Source organism: Spinacia oleracea, chromosome 6, assembly GCF_020520425.1.
Source record: "Spinacia oleracea cultivar Varoflay chromosome 6, BTI_SOV_V1, whole genome shotgun sequence".
Taxonomy (NCBI): Eukaryota; Viridiplantae; Streptophyta; class Magnoliopsida; order Caryophyllales; family Amaranthaceae; genus Spinacia; species Spinacia oleracea.
The window spans coordinates 138,520,337-138,532,953 of NC_079492.1; the positions used below are offsets into that span (position 1 = coordinate 138,520,337).

The window sequence follows — 12,617 nt, forward strand, 5'->3', positions numbered from 1 at the left end:
ACCTAAATCATCAAAGCATGTTTCGCTCAAATTGAAGAGTAAACGAAATATTCATCAACTAATATATATTTTGTTTGTTTTAGTTTGAGTTTTTTGTACTTGATACTGCAAAATCATACAAGACTTTCTACTAAGGAGTAAGGAATCAAAATCCGGTATATACATGTCTCAACAATGATCAACTAGGAAATCGATGTGGAGCATATGGTTAATTCAAAACAAATAAGCAGAGTAATTAATCTCACTAAAACATGATTTTTAGAAGGAAGAAAGCATATATAGAATACCTATAGAGGAACATTTTCTTTGGCCATCAATTGACAATTGTATCCACTGTAGTCATGACAAACACAAAACGCAACAAAAATACGAAAAACAAAAGGGAGTACATGTCCATTGAGGAAGTATTACCAGCTGGGAAGGAATTGATGGCAAATTTGAAAGTGTCAAGGTCTGAGAATGATTTACCCAGAATCTGCTTCATTATAATACTAGCTCAAACTCATCGGCAGTGAGAAGGGATGCTTTAAAGGGGTCTAATTCAAACAAGTTGCAGGAGTCGAACGTCCCTGACCCATTCGCTCAGGCTGCAATGTCACTGCAGGAGTCATTGGAAGCAGGGGAATAGTTGATGGATAATTTAAACCATTCGTGTTAATCTCCCTCTCAAGTCTTTCTTTGATGGGATGATTGCTGATTAATGCCTTGCGTTAATAACAGAGATTGAGAATGGGAAAGAGTAGAAAACAGAGATTAAAGAGGAAAGAGAAATGGAATAAAGTCGTTGGGAAGGGCCCCACAAACGGAGAGATTTAACGTTTTCCGTTACAAGGTAGTGTTACTAAAACATATCAAACTTATAAGGTAGCAAAATATAAAAAAGCTTTTATAAGGTAGTAATTCACAAAACGTCCAAACATTAAGGTAGTATTTCACAAAATTTCCTTAATTTAATTAAAATATCAAATATGGGATTCGTATTACTTTCTATTAGGCCTGATTATTGGACAGGTAGTCTAATGAGCATAACGGTCGGGCCAATTTTAAAAGTGTCTTGACCCTTTTCTTATTGGACAGGGCCTTTATAGGGTATTTGCTTATAGGGCTCTTATAGGGTATTACTTAAAAGCCCAATAATTATAAAACAAAAATAAAGGGTCAAGATCTGGTCAAATAAAATACACTGCTAATTGGCTTTCTCTCTCCTCTCCCATACGTAATTATGATTTTCTCAACAAATTATGTTTTTTTCTGGTTAATCTCGCCGGATTGTTATCCCATAGTTCTTCTTCTACTCTCGACTTTTCGGTAAGTTTTCTCTCTCTTCTTAGATTGTTTAATTCTAATTATCTTGACTTTCGTTGATTTTCAGGGCTCTTGATTATTTGAAGGTTGCTAAAACTACTAGGATTATTTTGTTGGGTCGTGGGATTGTATTTGGTTTTGGATTTTCAAGCAAATAATTACTGATTTTATTTGTATTAAGGAAATATAATTGGGCGTGTAGATTGAAGGAGTTTTTGCCTGCCTCCATAATTGCAATTGCTCTTCTTCATTCTTTTGATCTGTATTTTCCTGGCTTCCCTTTGTTGCAAGTTTATGTTGCCGATTGAAATTACTTACAACCTGTTTCTCTTTTGGTCAATTAATTGAGTACTTGAAATTGAGTATTTGAATGCTTTTATGCAAGAGTCAATGAAATGCAAAAAAATAAATACTCGGTAAGAATAAATGGCGTAAATGCGTAATGCTGGTACACACTGTTTGGATACTTCGTATTAATGAATTATAATAATGTAAGGTTGGTCGACCCGTTATTGAGCCTATTAGCTTGCTTTTGGCTATGACCCTGATCCGACTCTGACCCTTATGACCCTGACCCGCTTGTATTTTCATATGACCCGCTAATGACCCGACCCGCTAATAACCCGCCCCGATCCGTCCAATAACCAGACCTACTTTCTATGCATGTTTGATTAAAAAAAAATTAAGTACAATGGAATGTACTAATATCAATATATCATTATTCTTAATTAGCTCCTTTATAAGTGAGGTTAAATAAGGAGTAACTAGTTATTCTTCGCTATGAGATAAAAGTTTAGAGTAGTTGGAATGTTGGATGGATAGCTCTCTGACTTCCAAACGCGGTGTTAGGGATCAAATCTCGTCATAGCCTTTCTAATGGACATTTTTCTTAATCTCCGGTCTATACCAAGCCCACCTACAACGCACAACACGTGAAACCCCTCCCCCGACCACCACAACCTTCCTATGTCACCGCAGCCCATCCCTCCGCCACCTTGCAACCTCACCGTACCTTAGACTCTTTCACATTGTACCTTGTCCTTCCTCTAAGTAGCCCACCTCGGCACCTCCCCCTCCTTAACAGTTCATGGTCATTGTCGTGTTGTTGATGGTAAAAATGACGATCTTAAACAATCCCCTTCCTCTTTTGCAGAAATTGATTTTGACACAACTTTATCGTGTTGTCATTGTCGTGTTGTTTGAGCATGATTATAACCTTATTAGAGGTACCGTTCGTGTGAGGGGGATCTTAGATTTTAGTTTTAGTTTTTAATGCTCTATAATTAAGTCTCAAAACTTAATTGTACACATCTTTTGTAGAAACTGATTTTGACACAACTTTATGTGAGTAGAGCACAATTTCATGTATTCTCACAATGGATGCCCAAATCACTTTCCCTCCTATTGCTCAACTTTCCACCCGTTAAAGTTTACTCAAGCAATACTTCCTTGAGTACGTTCCTTCCCAAAACCAATGGATAACAATAATAAAAGATCAACTCTATGCACTTGTGAGTTGTGAGGCCCTGTTTTTTTGAGCTGAACTGAATTGATATAAATAATAAATAATAAATAATTATAATAATAATAAATTAATAAATAAATGAATAATAATAATAATAATAATAATAATAATATAAGCTGAATTGAATTAAATTTAGATTTACCGAACTAAACTCTCCTTAAAGTATGTCGGATAGTGGCGGATCGTGAACCGGTTTTACTAGGGGTGCCATTAGAAGAATTAAACAATATAGTATGTACTTTATACAATTATATTAAAATTTTATGTGGGCCAGAACTAAAATGCAATACGAGTTTTTTCGGGGGGGGAGTCACCTAGGCCGTCAAGAAGATTCACCTCCTGGTGTGAGAATGAGAGTTTAGGGAATAGAATGTAAGATATGGATCGAGAATTGATAATTGGAATTCATGAAAATATACATTTCCCTTGTTTGTTTAGTGGTGGGAATAGAATGAGAATAATAGATAAAATCACTAAAACACCCTTCACAATATTCTTTGCTTTTAGTTTCATTAATGGCAAATTGGTCATTTTAGTTTTAAACTTTATTCTCATCTCAATTCTCTACCCTTCTCGTGGGACGGTGGGAATTAAATAATAGAACCCTCAATTTCTCATTCCCAATCCCACCTCATTTCCCATTCCCTCAAAACAAACATGGAAATTTGATTCCCATCTTCTCATTTCCAATTCTCAATTCTCATGCTTCAATTCTTACAAAACAAACACTCTCAAGAAGGACATGGCCAAATGTAATGTTCTCCCCTCTTCTCGATCGGTTGTGACGCTGTACAATTTAAACATACGTGCATACACAAAATATAGAGTCCCAACTCCCAACAAAAAAAGCATATTCAGAATTAAAATTTTGAGTAACAATTGTATTTATTAATGAAAACTAACTATTCATGTACAAATTGGTGAGATTGAAATTACAAGAAAAGGGTAACAAATGTTGGTAAAAACTCTAAAACGGATGAAATGCTTCTGCAGGTAGTTGTGACTGAGTGACCTAAGCTTAGTGGGGGAACCCTACACAGGTACAGTAGAGTACCCTAGTTAAAACTTAAAAGGAGCAAATAAAATCAGCAGTCAAACCAATTTAAGTATTCTCAGAGAAATTACTGCTGTATTTTTTTTATAATAATATGATCCCCAACAAACTTGCATCAGAAAAATTAAGCTAGTCTACCCACTTTTCTGTCTCATTATTTAAAGCCTCCTTTTTTTTTTTTTTGTTACACCTTTCAGTTTTAGGGACTTTAATATTTAGGGTCAAGTCAATTTGTGCAGTTGTCCCAACCTAAATTAAACTACCCTCAATATTTTACCTTTTTTAAAAAATTAAAAAAAAGGTTTTTGGTCATCAAATTTTCTGTGCTGCAGGCTGCAGCAATATCAATAACCACAGTACTGAAAGTGATGAGTAGCTCCAAAACAGTTCAGGAACCGTTCTCCTCCTCCTCCTCCTCTGCCTAATATTCCTTCGTCTTCTTCTTCTTGCAAATTTTCAGCCTGTCAATATTACAAACATACAAGTACAATTTGATCAAACTAGTTTAATTAACACATTGCAAAGTGTATCTTTGTCATGCTAAATATGACTTTTTTTTTTTGAGAAACACATTGTATATAAGGATTAGACAATTAGCTGAACTCGTGATATATGTAAGGATTACGCATATCTTCACATTATTCTTATTGCTTATTAGATCAGACCAAACCAGAAAAGTTAAAAGACACTCACAAAAAAAATTTAGACCAAACCACACCAGACGTGAAATTAGAAAAATCAGACCAGATCAGACGAAGAGAACAAGGTTGTACTCCGTAACATATAGCTAGTTGACCTCAATTGGTCAATTCGTAGATCGTTAGTTGTCTAATTGTAGCCTTTGTAGGGCATATAACTTTTGTGATTCTCCAAGTAAGTTGAGGAATTTCCCCTAATAAAATACTATGCTTAACAAGTACTCCCCCGTCCCTAAATGTTTGTCATATTGTGTTTTTTTTTTGACCATGAATTATCACCAACGTGGAATCTTGTTAGACTCGGCATTAGAGATGTGAAATCTTGTAAGACTCGTCTAAATGTATAATTTTACAATATAAACTTTTTATAACGTTTACACGTATAGAATTAGAGATATTTACGTTTTAAGTCACGTCTTAAGGACTGTAAAAAAATCAAGAGGAGCAAACAATTAGGGACCGAAGGGTTTTTTTGTTCACCAGCTATATCCTTCTGAAAAATATTAGGTATACCTGGGTGTAAAGTGCACCAAATGAATTTTTATGCTTATTGCCTTATTGGTGATCTCTACCTCATTTCTGCTCACATGTAAGGATAAAATATGAGAGGGCGTACGGTACACCCACGTGAATATAATATTGTTCTAATATCCTTCCATATGGATCGAAAAAGTGGTTTGACTGAAAGGGACAAGCCTAAAGCAACTAGTGAGTATAACACTTTGAATTAACAGGTAAAAATGTCGTAGCTAGTACAATCCATCACACCCATGAAAAGCTAGCATATAGATGCCATGGTCCATGGAGTTTGTTATCAAAGGTTAATTAGTTCAAAACAAAATATCTACGTACATCATTGTCCTTTGTACCTCTTTACACACGAACAACGAATAAATATATATACATATATAGATGAATAGGTGCATGTATTTGCTTGATACCTAATTATTCAAAATTCTGAATTTATCAAATTGGCATCAATAAAGAACACCCTCAACTAGTTCTTATCAATAAAGTATAATAACATGCAAAAGGAAATTTATCAATAATATAGTCCCTATTTCCATTTCATATATTCTCTGTACAATTATTTTGATTAATATTCTTATTATTCTTATTATTAACATTTTTCATATTATCCAAACCCAAAGAAATTAAGGAATTGAAGAAATATAATAAAAGCAAAAGATGAGAAAAAAGGAATACCCAAAGATCATCATCATCTTCATAACGATTGAAACAGGTGGGTTTTGGAATCTCTCCAGTCTCATCGTTGCGAGCGAATCTGCCACGTACTCTTGGTCTGTTGTCGGCTAGCGTTTTTCGGCATGCATACTGCCACCCCAACAAATAACCACATCAATAAATTACTAATTTTACACTAATTTACTATATCAAATCATGCAAAAATCTTAATGATCTTCTCCTAAGAATTAATTAATAATCACGTTAGCTAATAATGCAACTTTAATTAATAATTAGTAATGTGACAACTGAATCCGAACAGGTACAACGTTGTAGTAAAGTAGTACTTCCTCCGTCTTTTAATACTCGCAATGTTTGGACTTTTATCACTATTCATATAATCACTTTGACTATTCGTAGTGCTTTTTATATAAGATAAAATATAGTCATGTGGGATCTTGTTAGATTCGTCTCAATGTGTATTTTCAAAATATCAACTTTTTATAATTTTTGCATAAAGAAAATTTAAGATATAAATGATCAAAGTTGTGCATTGACATGCGTGAAAATAACAAACGTTGCGAGTATTAAAAGACGGAGGACGTATACAGTATACCTACCTTGATGGTCTTATTGAAGTTTCGTTGAGTACGCTTAGCTCTGTACCTATCAATCCTTTCTTTTCTTTCTTCTGCACTATACTTTCCTACTTTGAAATTTGATTCTTCCATCATGTTTCCTTCTCCTGATAATGGACTTGCTGTTGATGAACAAACTCTCCCCACCTTCTTAAACAAAAACAATGTAATTGTTTAATTAATATATAAAGAAAAACTTTAAACAAATTGATTAAGTAAAAACAAAAAATAAAGCTAGGCTTGCTTAACTGGTAAATCCCCAGTGCTACAGACCCGTCTCATTTGACCGTTATCGGTTCCGGGTTGAAAATTTTGGACCTCCAGAAGAGAATCAAACTTGGCTTGGAACCAAAAGCTTGGTTTTGCTTCAAATGAGTTACTGCTGTAACTTCTTTGCATGAATTTCATCATACTTTCACTGTTGTTATTATTATTAGTACTGCCTAGAAAATAAGAGTTGTAGCTGTTTGGAGGGTAGTCAAAACCCACCTGAAAATCCTCTGATTTTACGTTATCTGACATAACAGAGTAATTTTCACTAAATACATTTCCCAAATTACCCAAATGGCTTTGTTGTTGTTGTTGAAGAGAGAGGGTTTCAAGTTGATGACTTGGAGGTGAATTGGTGAAAAGGGTATGGGCAATTTGGTCCAGAGATTGTGCTTCATCAGCTGAAATTTGGGTTGTAGTGGTGGTTGTTGTGAGTGACGTGGTGGTGTTTTGGTAGCTGTTGTTGTTGTTGTTGTTGTTGTTGTTGTTGTTGTTGTTGTTGTTGTTGCTGCTGTTGTGATCATCAGAGAATTCATGGAAGATGCTATCAATGGAGGAATCAGAAAGAGTTGAAATTGGGTCAGTGAAGAAATTCCCTGAAATTTCTTCAGGTGAAATTATGGTTGTTGGTAAATGAGAGTAATATGGTTCATCGAACACAAACATATCAGAAGACATTCTTCTTTGATTTTTGTTGTTGTTGTTGTTGTTGTTGTTGCAGTTGTTGTTGTTGTTGTTGTTGTTGTTGTTGATGGTGGTGGTGTTGTGTTTAATGAAACAAAAAATGGCATGAAACAGAGGAAGGAAGGAGAAAGACAAGGCAAAACTTCTCTCGTCTTTCTTTCTTTTTTTGTGTGTCTTGTTGCTGCTTCTGTTTGAGTGAGTTAGTGTGTTTTTTTTTAAAGTAATACGGAGTAATAATTGAGAGTGGTGTTGTTGTTAGACCAGTGCACTGATGGGTTGATGCTCTCTATTTAAAGAACCAAAAAAGGGTTACATTTGCTATGTCTAGTTGTTGTTCATGCTCCACTAATTTATGTATGACGAGGGTCAAAGGTTCCATAATTTGTAGTTTCTACTGCAAACTAAGGGCCATTTGATATCGTTTTTGTTTTCAATTTTCTGTTTTTTACAAAATTACAAATTAAATTATTAAAACTACAAAAAGTAGTTTCTAATATTTTGTTGTCAGTTTTTAAAATCAAAATGATTAGTGTAAGTTACTAATCATGTGACTTACCCAACCAAAAACTGTAAACTGACAATAATAACGAATAAAAGAGGTATTTTGTTTGGTTACTCTTCTAATTTTTGGGGAGAGGTCAGGGGTTGAATGAGAAATTCTAAACCAATCTCCTTGATTGGTGAAATATGTCAATCATGTGGCTATGATGAAATATTAATATACAATCTAAAAATTGCATATACTCCGTACAATCTAATTGATGTATAAAATAATTTAATTTTACACCATATATTTAGGGTGCATTCTATTAACTATTTTCACTTATCTTATCTGAACTTATTATAATTAATCAAAACTTATTTTAGTTATAATTGTACTTGGTTAACCCTTATTTTTCCCGAAATAAGTGGAAATAAGGTAAATAAATAGATCCTTAATATTCAAACATAAATTAACAATTGTTTATGAAAATGTCCCTTAATATATTTTGCTTGGCGATCTGCGAAATTGACTAGGAGGAGCTCGGGTCGAATATCACCAAACTTATTTTAAAAGCGATCTCCATTCGTTAAAACCACGGTTATGGTACATTTTACCCTTAGATCGGGTGCATCCTTGACCTAAGGTCAAGTGAAAATAATTTATCTCTTATAATTTTCCTTCTTCCACCTCATTTTCCACTAATTTGATATATTTATTGCTGTAGGTCCTTCTTTTTTTAATACAATCTTGACTCAATGTAGGGGAGGAATAGGGGGGGGGGGGAGGCTGGTGGAGGTCATGCCCCCCATGATATGTTTAAATATTAAATATGCACTACAAAAACACATGTCCAATCAAGTGGTTATTTTCCTTAAAAGTTAAACATCATTGAAGGTACAAGGTTCAAATCTTAGCCCCCTCGATTTTATACTTGTTTTTTTTTCAATGTTATAAAAATTACTCAGTCGGTCCCTTAATACTCGACCTGTTTTGACCGGACACGCTTGCCAATGCACAACCTTGACCACCAATTTCTTTAACTACATATTATAAAAACTTATAAAATATTAATATTTTGAAAATATATATTAAGATGAAGCCAACGATATATTATATACTAACGTTTGTTTTCATATACTAGAAATAAAATAAAAGTGAATTATGTGAATAGTGCAAAAAGTCAAATTGGGTCAAGTATTAAGGGACGAAGGGAATATATGTTAACATTTGGCTCCCCTATGTATAATTTCTGGTTACGCCCCTGACTCAAATCACTAATTTTTCACCTACTTTTTACATATACCGCACTTATATTCCTTTTCCAGTCTAAATGTTAATCCAAAACAAGTATAATTACTCCCTTGTTATTAGTTTTGCTAATAAAAAAACTAAAAATAAATCCTTAAAATTGTGTTGCCCAGCCAGTTACATACGTGACTTATGTCAAGAAATTTATCCATTTGACATCCATGATGAGTCAAGATTAAACCAAAATGCAACTGTCAAGTGGCTACAGACATTAGCAGTCAACATTGCTCTTGCTCTTAGGCCTTAACCATGTACTATTTAGTTCTATACATTAGATACATATTTTAAATTGGTACTCAAGGCTTGGGCTAATGGTAAAGGCCTGGCCTCATAACGTCAAGGTTATGGGATCAAACCCCGACTAGGAGATCTTTAGGGGTGATGATTTCCCCTATAATCCCCCCCTCACTTATAATGGGTATGACCTACATAGCTGGCTGAAAATACCAGTACAGTAAGATCCTTCATTTTAAAACCTTACCTTAAAAATAAATTAAAAAAAAATAAATGTTTGATCTTAATATTTCGAATTTTAACTATCGTTTTCCTTTAAAAAATGTCTAGTTGGTGTTGGGGATATTTTGGGCCTGTTTTGGCCAAATGGACTGACAAAATGCTATATTATGTTGATGTTTGTTTGTTGGGTAATTTGAGACTAAAAAAAGTACGTAGTTACTATAGTTGTCACAAAAACATAAATGTGAAGAGTTGAATTGGACCCAACGGAAAGGTGGTCCAACACTCAATATGAAATTATGAATGAGGAATCAAGGTGGGTTTTAATGTTTTTCAATTTTGTAATTAATGGAATTTTAGGATCTATTTATGTCGACGTGTGAACTTGTACAAAAGACAGGGGACCAAATCTCATTAAAAATTACAGTAATCTTTAAATCCTTAATTGTTGAATTATGTTTTTTCAGGGGAAAAGAAAGAGTGTAAATGGTTGATTAAATTAATGGAGAAAAGAAACTACACCAACAAATAGAGTTGGGCTCGTGTCACATCGTATTAGCCCACATGACTAGTACTTTACCGTATTGTCCCTAAAATGAGCCAAGGAAAAGTCATGTCATGTCGAACTCGTGTCATTCCTCCGTCATGTAATGGGGGGGGGGGGGTTCATGCCAAGTTTTTAAAAACCCATGACCCTTCAGTGTACCATGTTGTAACAAATCATTATGCACCTGATGGGGCTCGACCTAGTGACCTCCAAGTTACAAGGTGAGTTTCCCACCAACTCCACCAACTTATGTTGGTTTTCGTATTGTTACTTTTGTTGAGTTGACTACATATCTACATTGTATAATACGTACCAATACAAATCATTATCTTTGAAGTTTAAAAACAATCCATAATTCGACCCTTGACTGAACATTAGTTATAAGACTTTCTTTTAAATTCCCCTTTAACTTAATTAACTAGATAATTCAATAACCAATTTAAGGTGGTTATGACTTATGGTTGTAAATGTAAAGTTGTCAATAAACTTTCACGTTCTTGAATACAACTTGGAAAAATATAACAACCAACTAACTTGCGTAATGAAGGTAATAAAAACAGGAGTACAAACATTACAAAGGTGACCCCCATCAATAACTATTGATAAATTAAAGAACGTTGAGAAAATGAACCCAAATTGAAAATTTGATTGCTTGTTTGAATTGCAATAGAAAATGTAGAAGATAAATAAATTTGGTCGTTAACAGTTAATTCAAGTGAACGTTTTATTTTGATAATAATAACTGTAACTCGTTTCCTATCATACTGTCTAATACTTACTTATACGTCAATTCTTGCTTATTAGTCTATCGATTGGATAGGAAGCGATGTCGTAGCATATTGTCAACATTTACGGAGTAATAATTAATGTGTTAGGTTGTTCTCCGAAATGGTTTTTAAACAAAATGATGGATGATGGAAACAATTTGCCAATTTGGATAAGAAGTTAGATGTCTTAAGAGTTAAGAACAACTATTTAGGCCCACAGCTACTCACATGTCATATTATTTACATGGGTCTGAATTGTTCAGCCCAACTAGACAAGTTTCTGAATTATTTACATGGGTCTGAATTGTACGGCCCAACTAGATAACTAGACAACTTTTCATTTCATAAGTTTCTGAAAATTTCCAAACAAAATTCTTACTTCTACAGTAGATCCATTTACCGACCAAAATGTCTCATACAAATCAAAGTTTCCAGAAATTTCTTGACGAGCTCGAACTGACGCATTCTTGATTTAGAAACCAAACTTCACAACTAATCTTCAAGTTTAAATTTACTGTCACATTACATTATTATTTTGTTAAAATTTACTGTCACATTACATTATTATTTGTTTTAATTACATTATATATTTCGAACAAAGGGAGAGTTATTAGCAAACTTGCCTATATATTGTTTAGATGGATAAAAGTAATTAGGTCATGGTGTGTCACATTAATTCTAGCAGGCATGCCCGAATGATGCAGCTCAATTTAATTAGAAGTTGAGCTATACATTAGTACTCCGTACTAGTTTTATGATAAAAGTAGTTCAAAGGTCGCGTGTAGCGTATAACCTCTATAAAGTTTGTTAAAATAACGTTTAAGGAAGGAAGAATCGTGGACACGGCTATCTTGCTTTTCACACTAGGTATACTCCTCGAAAGTGTTTATGTTGGTTCCAAATTAAGAGTGTGCGATTACAATATTTTTTTAGAATACGAATTTGAATTGAATAATTGGAGATGGTCTCAATTTTAAAGAAGGGTATTTCGAACACTAAATGTGTATTACAACCTTGTGTACCTATCTTGAGTATCTTTTCTTCTTTCTTAATCCAGTTAATTTTTCATGATATTAATAGTTAATTTTTGGTGTCTTGACGAGAATCCTCCTTATTTACATACTAATTGCATTCTAAATATTGGACTAAATGAATACCAAATGCGACTCGTTGAATTAATTAAGTGCGCCTTTTTTTCTTAGTATGAGTTGTATATTAGATTAATAGATTACTATTGTATTTCAATCTCCCTAAAGTCAATTAGAGACATCTACATAAATTACTATCATTAACATGTATTTGGCACCATATGAACAATATAAAGTTGCCAACTCGGCCTCTTTCAATACTTAATTCTCTTAAAAATTAGTTATTTTCCATACCAAGTATGAACAATTCGAAAATCTCATACATCCGAAGATAATTTAATTGTTCGAGTATCTCTCTCGAACACTCGAATGTAAATTATTAAACAACTAAGTATATCCTATTTTTATTATAATGTGAACCAACACCCCATTATCAAAGGAGTCTTTCAATTTGTTCAGCACTTGCACTCCAAAATTGACTCTACCATGTTGAAGTTGAAGTTGAAGTTGAAGTTGAAGTTGAAGTTGGAACAAACAAATTTGCCCAATTTAACATCTTCCTCGTCCAAAGAGGAGAAAATTCATACATCTTCCAAAAAAAACAAAAA

General features: G+C 33.6%; 1 protein-coding gene across 2 annotated transcripts; it reads right to left on the reverse strand.

The window, feature by feature from the left end:
- Nucleotides 1-3,652: 3,652 nt before the first annotated feature.
- On the reverse strand, nt 3,653-7,681 carry LOC110784951 (uncharacterized). Of its 2 annotated transcripts, none has more exons than XM_056833323.1 (4): nt 6,679-7,681; nt 6,388-6,552; nt 5,789-5,917; nt 3,653-4,345 (listed from the first exon to the last, which is right to left on the reverse strand). In XM_056833323.1, the coding sequence occupies exons 1-4, from the start codon at nt 7,351-7,353 to the stop codon at nt 4,229-4,231; spliced, it is 1,086 nt and encodes a 361-aa protein (XP_056689301.1). In that variant the 5' UTR covers nt 7,354-7,681; the 3' UTR covers nt 3,653-4,228. The 2 variants fall into 2 exon arrangements, with proteins under 2 accessions (XP_056689301.1, XP_021845082.2); XM_021989390.2 differs by having other exon boundaries at nt 6,655-7,676.
- Nucleotides 7,682-12,617: the final 4,936 nt, after the last annotated feature.